Raw genomic sequence first — 21494 nt, forward strand, 5'->3', positions numbered from 1 at the left:
GTCCTTTGTGTGGCTAGAAGAGTGATGGAAAAACTAAGGTTTAGACCCAAAGTGGCTACTTGCATTTACACTCTTACTTGGGGAAGTCAGTCTAATGTCTTGCTAAATGGGAGAGTGATAGGAGGATTTGCTATTAATAGGTATGTGAGACAAGGATGTCCTCTTGCCCCCTTGTTGTTTGCTATTGCTTCTCATCCTTTGATTGTTGCCTTGGAAGATGCCCATTTAAAAGAGACAATAACTCGATTAAGGCTAAGATACAGTGAGCAGCTAGTCATTCAATGCTTTGTTGATGACTCATTATTGTTCCTCAAGGATAAAAATAAAAATACGAGACAGGTTTTAAGCATCATATAGGAGTTTGCAGAAGCTTCTGGATCATGGTGCAATATTCAGAAATCCAGAATTATAAGCCTCTTTGAAGACAATGATTTTGACTTGGAAAGGTGGGGGTGTGAGGTTGTTAAAAGAGGGCAGATTGCGAGACACCTGGGAGTTCCTTTTGGGGTGGATGCCACTAATAAATAGCTGGTGGACTGGGCCTTAGACATGTTTACTGGAAAGTTAAAGAAATGGGAAGGGGTCAGAATTCCTTTTCATGACAGAATTGCTATTTGCAACACTGTGTTGAATGCTTATATAATGTTTTTATGCCCTGTGTTTTTGGTAAAGGTCACTCGAAGAGAATATTAGGTCCCATTAGGGATTTTTTTGTGGAGGAATGGTAAAGGTAAGGAAAGCTCCAGCTTGGTTGGTCTGGGACAAGTTGTCTATACCAAAGAGTGAAGGGGGGATTGGTATTGTGCATTTACCAACTCAAACTTCAGCAAGGATGGCTCTGCTTCTTCTTAAGTGCTTATGTCAAGAAGAAGTTTGGACAGTAATGGTAAGTGAATTAGTGGAGGCCTCCTTGGTTCAATCTAAAGGGAGTCGGCAAGGTTTATGATGGAAGGATAAATTGTTCTCTTATGCCCCTTTGAAAGTGATAGGTTCCCCCTTTTGCAAGAGGTTGTGTAACAATTGGAAGGAAGCTTTGAGATTGACGTATTGGGATGGGGGATGTAGGGTCTTAGGGAATTAAATGCTCAGCTTGGGTTTATGGTGGTCTCATAAATTCAATCCACCATTGGGACTTCTGGACAAGGAAACTGAATAATAGAGGATTAAAGAGGCTGGCTAATTGTTGGGATGGGAAAGTTGTGGGGTGGAAAGAGCTTGATCAACTGCAAGTGGAATTTGATTTGTTTACAAGGGAAAGGAACTTAATGAGACAGGTGCTGATGCATGTCTAGGTGTGGGATGGTTCTCCACTGCCTTTGATGAGTCTTGTTGGATTAAAGACCGGGCTTGGGTTAATGGGGTCACAAACTGGTAAAAGGCACAACTAGGGTACTGTATGCAGAACTAAGAAAAGGGGAAATAAATATGGAATATTGCAACAAGATTTGGAAGGTGAGTTGGAGTCTTGGCTGTTGGAAAAAGAAATAGAAAGACCTATGGGAATGTCATATCCCTGTTAAATTCCAGGTGTTTCTTTGGAGAGTATAAATGCATGTGGGCTTTACTTATTGGAGTGAAGCTAGTGCAAAAAAATTTCACCAGCGGGGCGGGTGTTGCCCCAGATGTAGGGCTGCTTTAGAAGATGGTAAACATGCTTTTCTAGAACTGCCCAGCCATCAAAGGAGCATGGGGAAAAATAGCTAAATGGGTTGAGCTTGGTTTAGGGATTCAGACTTAGTGGGGGGACTGTAGGTAAATGGGGGGACTGTAGGTAAATGGGCTTCTAATGGGAAGGCTGCAGATGTTCTGTTTAGTATCATTAGAGCTTACTGTTGTGGGAAATCTGGATTTCTAGGAACTGCATTGTATTTCAGATGCTTTAGATGTTGGATTGGATGTGATAGAAATGATGCATAAGCGTGTGTTAGGTCTGTGGTATGTGTGAACAAGATAGATATTGATGGATTGGATCTGATGATACAGAGAATGCAGAATGGCATCAATTGATTATTGTTTTTGCTTGGGGCCCCTTATGCATAATAGGGAAACCTAACTTCTATTTGAAATGATGCAGGTCTGTTTGGATGTGAAGCCTAAGCAAGTGAAGTTTGGTCCCAAGACCAAAAGGTGGTATTTGAAAGAGAAGCAGGTGGATCACACATTTGCGGCCTTTATAGAGAACCCTGCAAGGACATGGTCCATTGTCAAGATATGGTCTATAAAAGGGATGTGCTGGAAAAACAAACCCCGAGGGGATGCATCAGTGAAGTTATGATGGAGGCTTGTATCCAAATGTCTTGTAGACATATGATGGAGGCTTGTATCCAAGTGTCTTGTAGACAGTCTTCTATAGTGATGGAGGAAGATAGCTAGAGCTTGTTATGTAGATTGTTGAATGCTGGCAAATGGTGGAAGGGCTTGCTTGGTTGTATATAGGGTTTTGATATAAAGAGGATTTTGCAGTTATTGGTAAAAAAAAAAAGACCTTGGAAGGTGTAGAGTGTTTGGTGATTGGAAAATTAATCGACCGGGGCCGTTATAAGATAGCAAACAATACACAACACTCACGCTTTTAAGCTCACCATTGCCTACACTGTTATTGTTCCTTCTGCTACAGTTCACCAATGTTACCTAGATTTCCCCAACCATGGAGATGATGCTGGATCTTGATGCAGAAAGACCGCGGGACGATGAGATCATCGCCCAGCATTATGCCATTCGCGCCGAGGAGGCCGAAAAAATACCATTCGTGGGTTACAAGGTAGCCTCAATTCTCCTTCTTTGATGATTTTTCTGCCGTTTCAATGCATTTGCTATGTGTAGGGTTAGGGTCAAGGTTATGGTTAGGGCTATGGATCAAGCTCACAAGTAGACAGATTTTAGTTGCATTTCACAATGTTTGGATTTCCCCATGGTAGAACTGCCAGATCCATCTCATTTGCTACTCCCATCACTACCATTTGTGGAAGTTGAGACACGTTCTGACTGAATCTGACTTGCAGATCTGTGGTGTTCCTTGTTTTCCATGCCTGTACAGCTAGCTCGCCATGTCCATGATGGACGGGAAAGGCTTTGGGTTGGCCTTTCCCTGGAGGAGAGGGCCTTCCACTCCCGCTGATCGCCGTCCCCCCCTTACCTCCAGGGAAAGGCCTCCTACTCCTTTCAGGGAGGTCTCTCAGACCAGCAAATTTCAAGGTCATAGCTTAGCTATACACATTTTGCCAAAGTGAGGGCGAACGCGGCTGACCATATGTCTGTATGCTATTCTCTCACCAGCTTGAGTAACATCAGGCCTTTACTTTCTGAGATTGATCACAACTGCCTGCACATGTGAAGGGGATTGAATGTCCTTAAAAACTTCACAGGAAGGTGATGATAAGTCCACAAGTTGATCTCTCCTTAAATGGCCTTGTAACCATAATAGGAATGGTGGTTTCATGTTTGGCCTCGCCTTCAGGGAAAGGTCTGTGAGGGCAAAAGGACAAAAGGACCAGATGTACGAGAGATCAAAGCAAAACCACAAAGCATGAAATATGTGAGTGAATATATATATATATAATGGTGAGTGCAAATATGTACAGGAGCCCTCTGATATGAGGTGACGCTGAGAAGTAGGACCAGTGCAGAAGTAGAGATGATGTTGTAGCTGAAGCACGGTCAATGACGAAGGCTCGTGTCAATGTGAGGCAAAGCACTCTGAGAGGTGGTCAGTGTGGAAGGCTTGCGTCGGTGGATGCAGAGGCACTTTGAGAGGTGGTAGTGGCGGCGGCGGAAGATGAGGTGATGTAGGCTTTGGTGACAAGGGTGTTGCTGCACCTGAGGTGGTAGATGAAGAGCAGAGAGGGCTGCCATCCCGAGTGGTGGTGTTGGTGCAAGCTCTGATGAGACGAGAGTGCTGCAAGACCGGAAGGGTGCAAGCTCTGGCGACAAGGGTGCTGCGGTACCTGAGGTGGTAGATGAAGAGCAGTGAGGGCTGCCGTCCCGAGTGGTGGTGGTGGTGCAAGCTTTGATGACGAGGGTGCGACCTAAAGGGTGCAAGCTCTGGTGACAAGGGTGCTGCGTACCTGAATGGTGCAAGCTCTGGTGACAAGGGTGCTGCGTACCTGAGGGGTGGAGAGGAGCAAAGAGGGCTGCCGTCCTGAGTGGTGCAAGCTCTGGTGACACGGGTGCTACGTATCTGAGGTGGTAAGGAGCAGAGAGGGCTGCCGTCTTGAGTGGTGCAAGCTCTGGTGACACGGGTGCTGCGTAACTGAGGTGATAAGGAGCAGAGAGGGCTGCAGTCCCGAGTGTTGGTGACATGGGTGCTCTGTATCTGAGTGATGTCGATGGTGAAGCTAAGCAGAGAGTGGGCTGCCGACCCGATGTAGCAGAGAGTGGGCTGCTGTCCCGATGGTGAGAGCTGAGCAAAAACGCTGATATGCTCAATGTGTAGCATAGGGGCTGCTGTCCCATGGGCTGTGGTAAAACACAGATGATATACTGATGGAAGCACTGATGTGAGCTCTGATATAAGCGCTGATGTAAGGCTGAAGATAAACGCTGATGTCAGCCAAGGCAGGCTGATGTAAACCTGATGTGAAACGCTGATGTAAGCCTGATGTGAAGCGCTGATGTCAGCCTGATGTGAATCACTGAAGTCAGCCTGATGTAGGCGGCCTGTACCAGCAGATGTAAAACGCAGATGATAGCAGAGAGGGCTGCTGTCCCATGGTGGCCTATAGCAGAGGGGGCTGCTGTCCCGGGTAGTGGCCATATGGTACTGGATATGACAATGAAGTGGTACACAAATGATGAATGATAGGCAAGGCTATATATACTGAGGGGGGGGGGGGTGGTGCTGGTCGGTCAGCCTAAAAGGTGTAGGCCAGCAGCCAAGACAAAAAAACCCCAAATAAAACATAAAAATACCCAAAAAAATCCCTTTTTAGGGCTGGGAAAAATACTGTTTTCTCACAAGGTCTCCCCAAGGCCTTCCTCTCCAAGGTCTTTCCCTACTCCTTTCGGGGAGGTCTCTCAGGCCAGCGAATCTCAAGGTCATAACTTAGCTATACACATTTTGCTATAGTGAGGGCGAATGCGGCTGACCATGTTATTCCCTCACCAGCTAGAGTAACATCAGGCCTTTACTTTCTGAGATTGATCACAACTTCCCCCACATGAAGGTGATTGAATGTTTTAAAAAACTTCACGAGAAGGTGATGATAAGTTTGCGGCTGACCATGTTATTCCCTCACCAGCTAGAGTAACATCAGGCCTTTACTTCCCCCACATGAAGGTGATTGAATGTTTTTAAAAACTTCACAAGAAGGTGATGATAAGTTCACAATAGATAGTCTATCCAAAAAAGGGTTAATCTCTCCTTAAATGGCCTTGTAGCCATTATAGGACTGGTGGTTTCATGTTTGAACAACAAAAATCTGTCTTGGTAGAGGCTGCTGGCTGATAAGGTCTTTGGTTGCTCACTGTGCTTGGGTGTGTGTCTTTTTTGCTGTCCTTGCAACTCCTTTTGCACCATGGGATGTCTTGCTTGCTGGGAAAAACCTCTCCCTGATGTCACACCACCACAATCAACAGAAGATCGACAATCGAATAATAGCAGAAGATCCAAGCAAAGTAGAATTCATGAATGACGTTGAGTAACTAGCATAAAAAAATTATACGGCCTGTTTATAATACTTAACTCACTCTCACTTGCACTCGCATCAAAAAATCCCATAATCTCCTAATCTCAATTTGCAAAGTCTATAATCATCATGTACCATAAAAATTGGCCAACTTTACCAATTTGGTAACTCTTGCATGCGACCACTAGTGCAGCCAAATCTTCATGCCAATAATATAAAAAAGCAGCCACTTTGGTCGCTATGGATTGAATGCGTTTCAAATTCATTGCTTGGTGTAGCAGAGATTATGGATTGGATGTGTTCCAAGTTCATTGTCCGAGGTTTTGGGATGTGATGTGTTCACAGTTCACGGTTGGGAGATTATGGGTGTGGTATGTCCGTCAGCTCATCATTCTATACTTGGAGTTCACTGCACATTGGTGTGGGAACTCGAAGCCAAGCAGATTTCTTTGCTACTTAGGGTGGCATTATGTTTTGAGGAGACAGTTTGGCAAGTGCATCTTCCGTAGTGTATCCGATATCTGCAGTACTGTGGTGTCCATGGTTGTCTTCATCAGCTTTTCTTCTTCAGACATTTGCACACTGTGAGCTGCAGAGGGGGTGTTAAAATATGTGCATCTCATGTGATGTGCGAGAACTAGGTCTTATATAGGGGTTGGCCACTTTATTAAGTTGTCCTTTATTTAATGCTAGTCATGAGGCTTCATGTAGGTCGTGGTGCTTTAGTGGCTACCCTATATAAGGCCCCTCTCCCCTCTTCTTATATCCATCCATTGTCCAATGCATATTGCTAACTCCTATCTTCTGGCAAGTATTGCCCATCGTAAACCTCTTGCTAAGAAGAAAGGAGACATTGGTTGGTCCAAGATAGTGTTGGCAATGAGTTGGTCTTGAAATTGTGTGAAATACAAGTCTGCAACAAGGGGTTGGTTTACAAAAGTGAGTCAAAGAGCCCAGGTAAGAAGGGTAGTTCAACTTGTAAGAAGTTGGGTCTACAGGAAAGACATAACTTACCAGTAACGCTTGTAGAGGAATCTATTTTCAGACCTTTAGAAAGTAGGCTTTCTTGTATTACTTTGCATTAGTTTGTGTTATTCATGCAAAAGTTTGTAATGTATATTCACGCAAAAATTTGTAATGTATTAATTTATGCCATTGACATGGCATAAATTAATACATTTATTAAGGCCTCTCTCGCCATCTGCTCCACGCCCACCCCCTTCGTCTCCTCTTGTCCTCGCCCTCACCATCTGCCTGGCCGCCCCCTCCATCTCCTCCTCCTCCTTGTCCTCACCATCTTCCTCACGGCCGTCCCCTCCGTCTCCTCCTCTCTCTCGTTCTCGCCATCTGCTTGGCGGCCTCCCTCTCCTCCTTAGTCCTGAGCGCCACGATACCCCTCATCAGCTCCCGAGAACTACCAACAGCAGTTACCCTGCCATTTTTTGTGGCCGTCCGCCCCTCCCCCTTAGCGTTTCGGGACCCTCAGCACGGATCTCTCGCGCGAGCTTGGACGACTTGTAGAAAACAACCTTTTTTGCTTGAGGAGCCCTATATGCTTCGTTGAGGAGCATGCAGAAGAGCCCAGACATACGAACATGCGTCTAATCAAATCGAATCAAATCCTTGCTAAATTAAAACCTTAATTAGATGCTCAGCTCGATAATTTCATGCTGACTTTCATACTGAGGCTCAATTAATTAATTAATAAAAAAACGTTTTGGTGGCTTATTAGGGTAATTGCATCCACACTAGTGTCAATAGGTTGGCAACCTATCATTACCTGTTTTGGGTAGGGTGTCCCACACGAAGAGCCTCTTTTGTCCCTTTATAGATGACGTCTCACAGCATCGGCTAATTCCTGTGCTAAACCTAACCCTCGTTAGTAGCCCTACCATGACGACACATGCATTAAAGTTAATGGGGATGCATGTGGGATTCTCTCTTGCTTATCCTTGGAGAAATTTTGAATTGTCTTTGTTTTTTTTTTCTTCCCATCTTCTGAAGCACATGTAGTCACTTCCTCCTCCTCACAAGATTCAGATAGATTTTTTGGAAGCTCCTTTGAAACTGTTGGGCCAACCTCATCCTTCTCCAAATAGGATTTGGAGAGATCCACCTCTTGACGGGCTGACCTCATCCTTCTCCAAATAGGATTTGGAAAGATCCACCTGCTCGATCTGCGGTTCTAGTTCTGGTTCTAGCTCTGGCACACGCATCTCGGGGAATGGCAGCTCCTTGAAAATACCTCCTTTTGTGATCACGTCTGTCGAGAACTTGTCTTGGACTCCCTTCCTTGGGTCAACGCTCTCGGTCTCAAGTTGCTTCACAACCCTAGGTGATTCTACCTTGGCCTTTGGTGATGCTGCCATGAACTATGCCCATGTTTCCTTGAGTTGTGCCCAACTTTGCTCGTAGGCTTGACGTGCCTCTTCGTGAAGCTTTAGTTGATGTACTTCTTCTCGTGTTGCTGTGACGGTCCTCTTTTATGAGTTGTTGCCTATACTTGGCCATGATTTGTTCATTCTGGGCTTGGAGTTCTTGTTCCATTTTGTATTGCTGGGCTTGGTTCTTGTTCCCTTTTGTATCGTTCCTCATCTTCCATGTCATGTGCAAGTTTTGACCATGGACATTCTATGGAGCTAATCCTGAAGAGGTAGCCATAAAAAGTGACTAGAACCAGGGATTTGGAGCATGTGCTGCTGTTTTGGCAGGGATTTGATTGATTGGAGGACATGGAGTGCTGTCTGCCAGCATATGAAGGGGTGATATCCAGTCGGTTGCAGCAAGTAAAATATTGTGTCCAGAAAGCTGGCCGACCAGCAGTCGGCCAGATTTGATTGTCATATTCAGCCTATAAATAGGCATCGTTGCTCATTGTGTTCTTCATTCACTCCCTTATGGAGTGGGTCCAGCATTAGGACTGTTTTGGGTGTTACCACCTTTTCATGAAGGCAGCCCATGGCTGCAGATTTAGGGGTACCTTTTTGTACCATATGAATATACTGAATTTCCAGCTATCTCTCTCTCTCTACTCTCCCTTCTGTCTACGTTTTTGCATCAGCATGTTCTTAGTGGTGTTTAGGGCTGAAAGAAGACTCTCAAAGCTTCCGCGTGTTACATTGGTATCAGAGCATCAGGTCAGAAGGCTAAACGCTGTTTCAGTCCCATATGAAGGCGTACAGGTCCAAGGTACAAGAAAGTGCACAGGTACAAAGCCCAAGGCAAGGAACACAAGATTGGGAAGAACTCCCAGGAGGTTTGTTGGTGGTGTTCCACAAAGCCCAAAGGGGATGGCAATCCTGTGAACCAGATAGGTTTTTTGGGCAACGGTCCCAAGGGAGGATGATCCTCCAAGGAGTGGAGTAAGAGTGCCAGACTCATTTCTCAGGAATGAAGACTAAGACGGTGTTCAGAGTTAGGACAGGAATGGATTGGGGACTGGATGGAACAGATGCATAGATCTTATTGAGAGTCAGAGTGGTTTTGGAGACCGGGCCGGGTTTTTAGTGCAAAGGGTTGCCAGAGACGGATGGATGACAGAGGGTGTCATGTGCACAGTGTGTATCTACACGCACACAAGACTAGCTTCGAAGTTTGGGGAAGCTTGGAGCCAGGCAGATTGATTGGCGAGCTGAGTTAGGGATAGACTAACGGGCGGGCACCCAAGTATGGACAGGCGGGCGCCCAAGTGTGGACTCCTGATGACCGGCCAAGAACCTATAAAAGGGTGGCCAAGGTTAGTCATTAGTTCATAGAGTCTCGCGTGTCTTTGTGAGAGCTCTATGGTCAGGAGCCTGGATCTAGTGCAGACGTGCACTTGCTTTATGCAGCTGAGGTCGGCAGCAGTCTCGAGGCCCGCGAGGGTAGCTTCGTGGCGGTATGGGACGTCATGAGGTAGAGATTGGTCGGTACGTCCATCTAGTTAGCTCAGCTCGTGGCTCGGTGGGGACAGCCAAGACTTGAGGGCTTGCCCATGGCTGTCAAGGTTGGGAGGTGAGTCAAGCCTGCACCCCCTTCATGTTTGTTTGGTTTGTTTGCAGGTTTCGAGTCTTGTACCAGGAGCGTTCTACGAGGAGATCCTATGGGAATTTGACAGTGGTATCAGAGCAAGCCTCGTGAACGAGCAAGTCGCTAGGTAGAGAAGATGAGATCTATGAAAAGATACGAGTTCGAGAAGATTGCTGTTGTTCTGTGTATACTGTTGTTTTTTCAAGCTCAGCATGTTGCTTTTGCATCGTAGGAACCCGTGATGAAGATTGTGGTCTTGTATGGGTTGTTTGCTTTGCAAAGAAGAAGGCTGGATGTGTTTCAACTGAGTAAACAGTTTGAGGAGAGAGAGTAGTAAAAGCCAGTTGACTGTTTTTGTAAGAGAGAGAGAGAGAGAGAAGAGGGAGAGTAGCGCCGGTTGTTTGCTCTTACGGTTGTATCGCTTGTGTGGGTGCGGCGCATAAGTGGCTGCGCATACATAGCTGTGTGATGCCTGAAGGTTGCGCAACCCACTTGAATGAGGACGCCAGGCGCATGAACTTGCGTCAGAGTATGCAGGCGCGCTGGTACCCATGGCCAGTTAGGCACCTTTGGCTATTCACACATGGGTTGGTATGCGCAGGCAGGCACAAGCTGCTAAGTGTATGCACAGGCAGGCACAGGCGGCCAAGTCTGTGCGCAGGCGGCCAATCTTCGCAGGTAGGCAGGCGGGTACATGCAGGCCGACGGGTGGTAGGTAGGTGGCGCTAAGGTGCTGTAGAAATTAGCGAAAAGCAAATGACAGTGCTGGGTGGAGTTTTTTTTTAAAGCTTTCGTTAAAAAAAAAAACCCACGCCTTGCTTTCGTTTTTTTTTCCTGAACCTTAGCAAAGGGGTTTAAAAACCCATGCCTTGTTTTCCATGTGTTTTTTTAAAGAATATATATATATATATTTATTAAAGAAAAAAACACAAAAGCAAAAGCTAAGTAAGCTTTTGGGAAAGCTTATGAATTCCCCTCAAGGAGGCTTCTTGCCACACATCTCTCAATCTCTCAAGTTCTCTAGCACTCTTCCTTGTGCAAGATAAATCTTTTCTCTCGCCTTGCCCTCTTCAAGATGTCGACCCCAGAATTGGAGATGGGACTTGTTCCCGAACGTCAAGATCTGCAGGCTACAGAAGCACCGATGGCGATCTTTTCGATGATTTTGTTTCAAAATCAGATTTCCAAGAGTTTAAAGTTGCTCTCGAAGCTTCTTCCTCGGAACGTCAAGCACAAATCACCGCGCAGATGCAGGCTTTACAGATCTCCATCTCTTTGTTGACCACTACCCTATCTACTCTTTCGGATATGGATACTTTGGCATCTGCTTTAGGCTCCAATATTACTCTGGAACAGTTTGGGGGCGAGCAAAAGCAGCGTACCAAAGAGATAGTGGACACTTGGCTACATAAGTGGCAAGTCCATTTTCAGTTTCATCCATATGATGATGGCAAAAAGATCCAATTAGCAGCAGGTTTCCTCTCAGGCAAAGCTTTGCTTTGGTGGAAAGAACTCAACCCTAAACCAACGACTTGGGCACAGTTCGAAGAAGTCTTCAAGAAAGAATTCCTCAAGAAAGAGGATGACTATGATATTGTTGCCCGGTTTGCTACTTTGACCATGACCTCGCAGAACCTCACTTATGAGGTCTATCTCCAGAAATTTAGAGACTTGCAGATGAAAGCTACACGAAGATGGATTCCACTACTCTTTTGGAGTTCTTTGTAGCCGGTTTACCCGACTCGTACTGTTTACAGGTTAAAAACAACAAATGCAAAACTTTAGACGAGGCCATTCATTCCGCTCGTATCTATGATGATACAATGGTCTCTTCCAAGTCTAAACCCGTTACCGAGCAGGGGAACCAGCACAAAAGGAAGTTCTCTGCACTGATGGCTAGCACGAGAGAAGGAAAGTCTTCGGACCAATCTTCGAAGAATTCAACTTCGACTCCAGCGAAGAAAAAGTGTCTCCTTAAGGCTTTGAAGCTCAAGAAGGAGGGACGACGTTTCATGTGCGAAGAAAAAGAACATATGCGTAACGAGTGCCCGAAGCAAAAGGGTGCCAAAACCAACGCAGGACCCAAGCCAAAGGCAGCTAACCAATTGTCTTTGACAGGTACGTCAGTTACTGTACTTTCTCACCCTAGTTCATGTTGTGATTGTCTGTTCAACTCTAAAGTTTTTGGCGTGCATGATCTTCTCCGAGTTTATGGAGAAGTGAATGGCCATAGAATCCACATTCTTCTAGACCCTGGCAGCTCACACAATTTTGTTAATTACAAACTTGTGCATAAATTGGGTCTTGACACAACACCCAACGATCATACCTATGAGGTATGCCTACCTGCAGGTCGGCAAGTATGGGATCGAAAGGTGGAGACGCTACCAATCCGCATTCAGGACTATGAAGATCTTCTGGAGTGCTATGTTATGCATCAAGAGCATGTAGACTTGTTATTAGGGATTGAGTGGTTTAAGACTCTTCAGGTCCAGATGGATTGGTCTAGTCATACTTTTTCCTTTGAACATAGGAACACCCAGTATTGTATCTTAGGTGATTGTATACATCTCTCTCAGGGACCTCTTATAAATAACGTTGATTTTGGAAATATAATGGATTCTTTTTTGTATAATGCTTTCCACTGTGTTTTGATTCCACTTTCTTCATTTCTTATATCTTTTATGGATGTCAATGAATTAAGTGTGTTTGAAAGCAAAGAATTAAAGAAGATACTGGATTCGTTTCAAGATATATTTCCTAAGAAACTGCCATCGGGCTTACCACTTGAAAGGGCAGTAGATCATCGTATTGACCTGGTTCCTGGTGCTCAACTTGTTAGTATTCCACCTTACAGGATGAGCCAAGCTGAGGAAGATGAGTTGGCCAAACAACTCACAGATTATTTGAGGATGGGCCAGATCCGTCCAAGTAAATCACCTTGGGGTGCATCTGTGTTGCTTAGAAGAAAGGACAACACCTGGAGAATGTGTATAGATTACAAGAGATTGAACAAGCTCACAATTAAGAACCGTTATCCTCTCCCTAGATCAGATGACCTGATTGACCGGTTAGCCGGAGCAAAGTATTTCACAAAGATAGATTTGTGTACTGGCTATCACCAGATATGTATTCATGAAGGGTATATCGAAAGAGCCGCCTTTCGGACTAGGTATGGCCATTACGAGTTTCTCGTATTACCTTTCGGGTTAACCAATGCTCTAGCCACTTTCCAGCAAATGATGAACGATCTTTTTCGTGAACATTTAGGAAAATTTGTGGTTGTGTTCTTGGATGATATTTTGTTATATAGTCGTACTCTTGAGGATCACGTTAGACACCTCATGATTGTCTTAACTATTTTAAGACAGAATCGACTATATGCTAAATTAAGTAAATGTGAGTTTTTTATGACAGAAATCATTTATTTGGGACATAAGATCACTAGAGATGGGTTGAGCATTGACTATGACTGAGTTCAGAAGGTCCTGGCTTGGCCTATACCACAGACGGTGAGACAACTTTGTTCTTTTCTCGGTTTTGAGAGGAAGAATGATCATCAGTCAATCAAGTATGTGTGTGATGCAGATGATTTGAGAGGAAGGAAAGCTCGATGGGCTGAGTTAATGCAAGATTTTGATTTTGATATTCGTTATCGAAAAGGATCCATGAATAGTGTCGCAGATGTGCTTAGTTGAATTAGAGAGGTGAATACTTTGTCGTTCACCGAGATTTCTACTGACTTATTTCAGTCATTGAGAGGGCTTTGCAGGACTGATAGTTATTTTGGTCCATATTGGCAGAAGATCCAAGACGGGAGCTCATTGATTGACCAAGACTCAGTGACTGAGCAGTCTACCATTCAGGTTGCAGGAGGTCAGTGGATGATTCGGAATGGTTTACTATTCGGTAATGATAAAATTTGTGGCCCTTCTACTAGACACCTTGGGGTACACAGGACATTATCGTTAGTGAAACACACTTTATTGGTCGAAGATGAAAGGGTATGTAGAAGATTATGTTCTCAAGTATCAAGTTTGTCAACCAAATAAAGCTGAACGCTTTAGATAGGTTGGGATGTTGCATCCTTTGCAAATCCCAGGTAATAAATGGGAAAGCATTTCCATGGATTTTATTACTGAATTGCCAAGAACATGTCAAGGCCACGATTCTATTTGGGTTGTGGTGGATTGCTTGATAAAAATGGCTAGATTTCTACCGACAGGGTAGACCATTACAGCTACGCAATTAGCACGGCAATTTATTGAGCAATTGTTTAGATTGTATGGATTACCGCAGGACATAGTCAATGGATAGGGACTCTAAGTTTACAAGTGACTTTTGGAGACTTGTTTTTGAGAAGTTGGAAACAACTTTGAATTTGAGTTCCTCCGATCATCCTCAATCTGATGGCAAAACTGAAAGAGTGAATTAGATTTTGGAGGATATGCTTCGAGCATATGTCTCCAAAAGACAGAGTTCATGGGAGGATTATCTTCCTATGTTAGAATTTGCATATAACAATACTAAGCATACGAGTACGGGTTTTAGTCCTTTCATGCTTATGTATGGTTTTTAACCTCAATCACCTGTTACAGTGGGATTTTCAGGACTTCAGCATGATGCAGAATTTTTTTGCAAGATATGCAAGAAATGTTACAAGTTGCGAAAGAATCTATTAGAAGTGCTCAAGATAGAGACAGATTTTATTCTAATAGACATCGTTCATCCCGACAGTTCTCTGAAGGAAAGATGATGTGTTTGCGAGTACTTTACGGACAGGTCGATCTCCGAAATTATCCCCTAGATACTGTGGACCGTTTCGTATTACACGACGGATTGGTTCAGTCGCATATGAATTGGATTTGCCTTCGCATGTGAAAGTTCATCCAGTATTTCATGTCAGTAGACTTAAGGAAGTACTGGGTGGAATAGACTCCTCAAGAAATCATAGATGTCGAGGATATGACATTTGTTCCACACGAACCTGAAAAGATTCTTGGATTTCGTGAAAGACGATTGTGTAATACACTTATCACGGAATACAAGATCAAGTGGAAGGATCGTTTTGAGGAGGACGCTACATGGGAGACATTGACTACTCTTTAGAGGGATTACCCTGGCTTCAGGCTTAGTTCCGTACGTCGTACGACTGAAATCGTACGTACTTGCTGTACGGTACGGTACCGTACGGATTCGTACGATACCGTACGATTTTTTTTGGGGTTGTCGTCGTCGTCGTCGTCGTTGTTGTTGTTGCTGTTGTGTGGAGCAATTTCAGTCTTCTAGAGAGCCATTCATCGCCATTTGCAGCCTATAGGGAGCTGTTTGTCAGCGTGTGCACTTGCCATTGCCATATTAGGCAAGCGATCATATTGCCTGATGAGGAGGACGAGGCAATCTTCATGGAGCTCTATAGTGAGCTTGTGGCAGCAGATACTCGTAGCACCAGGAGTCAGCATGGACGGGGGCCCGAGCAGTTGGAGTTCATAGGCCTCCGCCTTTGGCATCGGCAAAGGGTGGCCTTCGCACATATGTGAGGCGGGGATCCTCGAGCTCCAATCCCCGCCTTCATGATGATATTCCATTGCCCCCTCATGATGATACCCCACTGCCTAGAGAGCCTTTGTTTGATGATGATGGCAACCTACTTAGCGAGAATGATCCCCAGAGTGTCTCGTCCACCTTCGAAGAGTCCTCTTCAGAGAACTCTCTTGATGGACACTCTAGTAGTGATCATGTTGATGATCATGCAGATGTTGGTGATGATGTAGACTTTTGATATGTTATAGCTCTCTAGGCATTGGGCATCTATCTCCTTCTAGCCCATCGATGATGTATTGTAGTATGTAGTATCATGTATGTACGCATGTTGGCGGTCGCCCATGCCATGAGTTTTTGGCCTATCCTTTTGTAGCAATTTTGTACTCTAATGGCATGATGACATTATGTTCATGGTTCTACTATTTTGTAACTTCTTGACTACAATTTTTAAGTTTAGGAAGTATTTTTAAAAAAAAAACGTACTAATATCGTACCGTACCTCAAAAAATTTTAAGGTACCAATTAGTACCGTATTTTATCGTACCGTACCGTATCGTACCTTTCGTACTAACTAACCATGCCTGGCTTTTTAGTGAGCTCAGGAGTGACCTCTTAGAGGAAGGGGAGTATGTCATGTGCACAGTGTGTATCTACCGTGTGCTACACGCACACAAGACTAGCTTCGAGGTTTGGGGAAGCTTGGAGCTAGCACCCAAGTATGGACGGGCGAGCGCCCTTGTGTGGATGCATAAGTGGAGAGAAGTAGAATAGAGAGGCGCTTTACCTAGCCTACTCCTGCTGTATATTACCAATGTATACAATGATTTTTCAGATAAAAAATAGATTTGGAGACTTGAATGCCAATGCATTAACTTCTATGCATGCTAATGACTAAACCTATTGCTTCATGTGTTGTAAACTTTTGTCTTGTGCCTCTATTAAAAACTGAGGGCTGTTGTCCAATTGCTGCATGCTGAATTATGACCCTTAATCTCCCTTTATATAGGGATTTGATGGCAGGTCGTATGCTGGCCGGCCAGCTTTTCAAGTCCCTAATTATCATGAACAATGTCAATAAACATGTTCATATTGTGCCCGTGCCCAATACATGTCCCAACCATTGATGCATGTCCTGGGCACTTTCGGGTGCCTATTGGGCTACCAAAACAGCTCCAATCTGGCCATATACAATCTCTAAACTTACCCTTTAGGATGCTGCTAGGAAGAATCATGCCTACGTGGCACTGAATTAAGGTGTGCATGTGACATCATTGACAAAGTGATCTAGTTGCCTAGAGTTCCTCAAATCAAATCAGGCATGCAATCCCACTGTTCCCTCTGCCTTGATGTTTGTGTTGTGGCCCACCATAGATAGAGCATTGCGTGTATCATGGATGGGAATCATTTCTGCTAGCAAAGTAATATCTGTGCTATTCTTTTAGCGTTTCTAATTTTACCCTTCATTCCATGGATAACACTTAGTAGTTTCGAAACTTGAAAGCATGCATGCATTGAGAGAGAGAGAGAGAGAGAGAGAGAGAGAGAGAGAGAGAGAGAGAGAGAAAAGAAATAAAGATATATTAAGCGTCTACTAAAGACCTGATGGGCCTATGAGACCAGAGTGATACAATAATGTCCATGGCATATCTCATCATGGAATGGAAAATAAAACGGAAACAAAACATAAACACATGGAAACTCATCATGGAATACTAGGAACATAGAAACATGAGAGCAACATCAGCCCCCAGTAGATGGAATACCACTCTTCAAAATGTCAAGCATGGGGCTAATGAGTATGGCCGAGAGGTCTCCCTCAGCTATGTCACGTGGAAAGGTAGCTCGATGGTGGTGGAGCATGTCTTGGATCTGGAGTTGAGAGAGAGAGAGAGAGAGAGAGAGAGAGAGAGAGAGAGAGAGAGAGATTACATGAATGTCTGTAGAAGGCCAAATGACCTATGAGACCCAATGCATAACATAAAGACCATGCCGGACTTGAGCTAAATCTGTGATCTAGCAAAAGAAACATGTAAGCAAACATCCTACTAGTCAACTAGTGGATCTATGATGCCAAGCATCAAATACATTCACCAAGCATTTGGTTTTTGTCTGGGTTTTGGTTTGGACTTATGAAAATCCTCAATGAGAGCTCTTCCCTCATGATAGACTGCCCACTTGCATTCTTTCTGAGCTTCTTTGACTTTGGCTAGTTCTTCATTCTCATGTGTGAGTTGCATTGAGATTAATTCCTTTGCAATTGATATCTTTGTGCCTTTAAGTTTGAGAGAGAGAGAGAGAGAGAGAGAGAGAGAGAGAGAGACTTTTTTAATGCAATCAGGAACCCTTGTCTGCTCTGTCTGTGGAATACGAATTGGGAAATCCAATATTCAGAACCAAGATTGAGGTAGGAAATTAAAGTACACAGGCCTGATCTAAAGATAGGTTTCAAGATTGTGCAGCCATCTCATGGGATTTTTTACAGCACAGAAACTGGGCGAGACATACGAAGCAATAAGGCGTACGCGCGGTGATGGAAACTGCTTTTTCCGTGCATTTATGTTCTCCTACCTGGTAGATCCAAACAATACATTTTTCTTCCACTGCTCAAAGTGGAAAGGACCTAACATGTTGGAGTTGTCATGATGGTGTGTTGTCAGGAACACTTATTGGAAACGAACAACAAAGCAGAGGCTGCACGAGCAATGGACAGTGTTGAGAAGTGCAAGCAGACTTTGCTTGATCTTGGTCATGTTGAGTTCACATTCGAAGATTTTCTAGCGGTTAGCTCTTTTTTGAAATGTCGATGCTATTTTTTCTTTTGTTGTCTCTCTGAGGCCCTTCTGTGTTTGCTGCTTGGTTATACATTGTTCTGAGACGCCACTTACCTTTTGAGCTTTTAACAGAGCTTTACGGACCAGCTGGAGAGTGTACAAGATGCTTCTCTGAGGTGCTTTTTTTTTTGGTTAAGTACGTACTAAACATGCATCTAGTTAAGATACTTGCAGATATAATGCCTTCTGGTTAGATAGATAGATAGGCATCTAGTAAAACACCTACACAAAGGTATACCTTCAAGGTATTAGTTCTCCACATAACAGGTATCTTTATGGATAAGTTAGTTCTTTTTTCTTTATGAGCTATTTTGTTTCACTGGTCCTTGATTTTTTTTTTGCAAAGTAATTTTTTTTGTCACAAAGACCTCTTTGCCAATTTATAAAGGGAAGGGCAGTTTTCATGGAAGAGCTTTCAGGGTTTTCACCTATTGGCACCCCACCCATTGGGACAGGTACAGGATCGGATAGGGAGATTCCTGTCCATATACAATGGGCGGTCATGATCCCCCATTTCATGGGCGGGGAGGAGCTAATTTGTAAAGGAACATAACCTGCCCATCAAACTGGCAGCCACTTAGATGGGGAGATCCATCCATATACAACGGGTGGCCCCACCCCTCATGGTGTGGTTAGGTAGATGTGCTATATCTGGCAAGATTGTGAGCCTAACAAGGCTATGTCGTGAGTGTGAGGTCATATCATTCAACAAAACAATCCTGAAGCTTGCTTTTTTGAGTAGGTAGGAAGTTTTTAGAATGTCTTGTGATGGTTAACAATCCGCTTTTTGTCATTTCTTAAAAAAAGCAAAAAAAATGGTTGCAGTGTGGATAAACTTGTCGAGAGTTGCCGGGACCAATCTGTGTCCGATTCTGGTGAGAAACTTCTCAATAGTCTTGCTAAGCATCTTGCCTTTCTGTGTTGGGTCTATAACAAAAGTGTTGGCAAAATCCTGTTCTTCTGATTCCATGCACCTGATGCAGTTGACTTGTGAAAGTGGTGTTGCAGTGGTGATGTTTTTCAGATTTGTAACCTCGGGAGAGATACGCAAACGGGGAGATTTCTTTGAGCCCTTTATTTTTGGAACAAGCAGCATGAACGTTGAGCAAGTAAGGGCCAAATATTACCCTTTATTGACCAAAATTAACCGTCTAATGACCAAGCTCATAAGAGTTATTTGGCCTTTCTTGACAGTTTTGCCGGACATCTGTAGAGCCCATGGGTGAAGAGAGTGATCATGTACACATCATTGCTCTATCAGATGCCTTGGGAGTGCCTATCCGAATCGTCCACCTTGACAGTAGTGTTGGAGATGGGGGCAAAAACGTAGAAGTAAATTTTCATGATTTTATCCCGTCCGAGCTTCCGCTCTCCAAACAGGAGAGAGTAAAGCCACTCGTGGTGTTGCTGTACCGACCGGGTCACTACGACATTCTTTATGAAAAGTAAGATCAAGGGTCTTTACACACGCTATGCGATTGTGGGTAGTGGATCAAACGAGGAAATTGCCCAGAAATGTGCACTATTGGCAGTGGATATGGAGTGTACACACACCCTATGTACCTCTTGGCTCGCTTAGTTTCCATTGGATTTTTGCAGGTACACAAACCTGGTGTAAGGCACTAACTAGCCAAAATCGGGGCTTAGTCTGTGAAACTGGCATCGGGCCAACTACTGTAAAGCAACTTTTCTAAATCACCTCACTTGAAACAGTTCTCTGTTGGGTACTTCAAAAACAGGTCCTTTTATTGCTAGTGTTTGCATGTCTTCTTAACTGTACCTGTTCAAGTTCTCGTGCCAGTTTGAGCTTGTGTATATGCATGCACTGGCAAAATTAGAGATCCTTATTGCTGAGAGCCTGGAGGTAACATTTTAAATTAGAATACAGCCCAGAATACTTCAACAAAGACCCCTTCATAGGGTTTGAGAGTAGTGTTCTCTGTATATCCTTGGAGTAGCAATGAGATCGAGTGGAGGGTAGAGAGATTCATGGCATTCGTGGAAAACCAAAGCAAGCTAGAATGCTACACCATATAATGACACGACTTAGTGATACAATGTAGGACTGTCCACTTGTAAGAACCATGCCATATCATGTCCGGATGGAGATATCTAACTTCTCACCATTTACTTGATTAATGTTGCCAATGCTATTCCTTGCCTACCATTCTTCCTTCTGTTGGTACATGTCATGAACGTTCTTGTCTTGTTTAAAATATTATTGCTAGCAAGAATTCTGGACTAAAAGTACACATCCATTGGAAAAGAAAAAGTTGAATGTATTTTCAAGTTTTGTGAATCTTGTGGGGAGGCTAATCCATTTCCATGATTATACATGAGTGGTCACAATATGCTTCCCAAGTAGTGCTCGTGAGTCAACATGGGATCTCCTTTCTGGACGGTACCTTGTTGGTTGTGGCTCTTAATGGCACTTTTTTCTTCTACTAATTTGTGATTCATATCTAAGGGTATATCTGCCTCGAGGTGAGGCAGTTTGTTCTTAGGGGTTAAGTCTTAAGGCTGGGTGATTGATTTCTAAGGGAACCTTAGTCAAGTTGCCTACATACTGTCTCGGGTTTGTCTTATGTCAGGGTGATTGATTTCTAAGTTAACCTTTGTCAAGTTGCCTAGCCTTCATTCAAAGGGACTCACCAAAGTGGACTGAATAAGATATGAACCCTAATCATTACAGTGAAGGTCATGCACACTACCACTGTGGTAAACAAGCTTGTCATTGCCTTTGGTTATTATAAAATGCAACTTCTATTTGGATTGATGCTTTAAGAGAGCCAATCCTTCTTAATTTTGGGTACTTCGTGGTGTAGATGCCTTTCTCTTGACAACAGAGTTTTTAAAGCTTTCTTGGAATAATAAAACCACCTTACCACCCATAACATGTGCATAGAAATTCATGTTGTTTCTTAATATACGTCTAACAATGTGAAATATAATAATGTAAGTAAATAGCTTATCAATTGCAAGCATGTTCTAATGCGTGCAATGTATGTTTACCGAACTTCTTGTTGCTATTCGCTAAGGAAGCATTCAATGTTTAGGAGGATTGAAGGGAGATCAAAGGGAGAACTATAGGATTTAATCATATTTGGGTTCTATTGAAATCTATACCTTATGTTTGTAAAGGTGTTTTTCAACAAACCTTTATATATATGTCTTTTTTTTCATTGGTGTTTTTTAACTAACCTTAAAATCTATTACAAAGTAATTATTAAGGTATTTATGTATCTCAAATTTATTTATAAACATTATAAATGAAGATATATATATATATATGTGTGCACACGCTCACACACACATATATTTGTATGTACGAACACACACACACACACACACATGGTAATCATTGCTCCATCCTCTACTTAACTACATGCCTTCTATCTTCTTGGCCCATCTTGAGAACTAGGTGCGCGCGTGCACCCGCATGCACGCACGTACGCGCGCGCGCGCGCGCACACACACACATGGTAAT

General features: G+C 43.7%; 1 protein-coding gene across 3 annotated transcripts; it reads left to right on the top strand.

The window, feature by feature from the left end:
• The first annotated feature begins 2518 nt into the window (after positions 1-2518).
• On the top strand, positions 2519-19719 carry LOC147607930 (OVARIAN TUMOR DOMAIN-containing deubiquitinating enzyme 1-like). 3 transcript variants are annotated; one of them, XM_086789851.1, is made up of 9 exons: positions 2519-2761; positions 17515-17580; positions 17664-17747; positions 17834-17956; positions 18080-18123; positions 18815-18882; positions 19016-19116; positions 19202-19452; positions 19607-19719. In XM_086789851.1, exons 1-9 carry the CDS (start codon positions 2648-2650, stop codon positions 19623-19625), a joined length of 870 nt encoding a protein of 289 aa, XP_086645977.1. In that variant the 5' UTR covers positions 2519-2647; the 3' UTR covers positions 19626-19719. The 3 variants fall into 3 exon arrangements, with proteins under 3 accessions (XP_086645977.1, XP_086645978.1, XP_086645979.1); XM_086789852.1 differs by having other exon boundaries at positions 2524-2761; positions 18833-18882; XM_086789853.1 differs by having other exon boundaries at positions 2527-2761; positions 18833-18882; positions 19202-19719.
• The last annotated feature ends 1775 nt before the right edge of the window (positions 19720-21494 follow it).

Source organism: Cibotium barometz, chromosome 54 (assembly GCF_041138505.1).
Source record: "Cibotium barometz isolate CiBa-2024 chromosome 54, ASM4113850v1, whole genome shotgun sequence".
Lineage (NCBI taxonomy): Eukaryota > Viridiplantae > Streptophyta > Polypodiopsida > Cyatheales > Cibotiaceae > Cibotium > Cibotium barometz.

Excerpts from the sequence above, each read along its gene's own strand:
- LOC147607930 (XM_086789851.1), top strand. The coding sequence starts at position 2,648 with ATGGAGATGATGCTGGATCTTGATGCAGAAAGACCGCGGGACGATGAG. Across the intron at positions 2,762-17,514 it reads TACCATTCGTGGGTTACAAG|GAACCCTTGTCTGCTCTGTC; the intron begins GTAGCCTCAATT and ends TAATGCAATCAG. Across the intron at positions 17,748-17,833 it reads CATTTATGTTCTCCTACCTG|GAACACTTATTGGAAACGAA; the intron begins GTAGATCCAAAC and ends GTGTGTTGTCAG.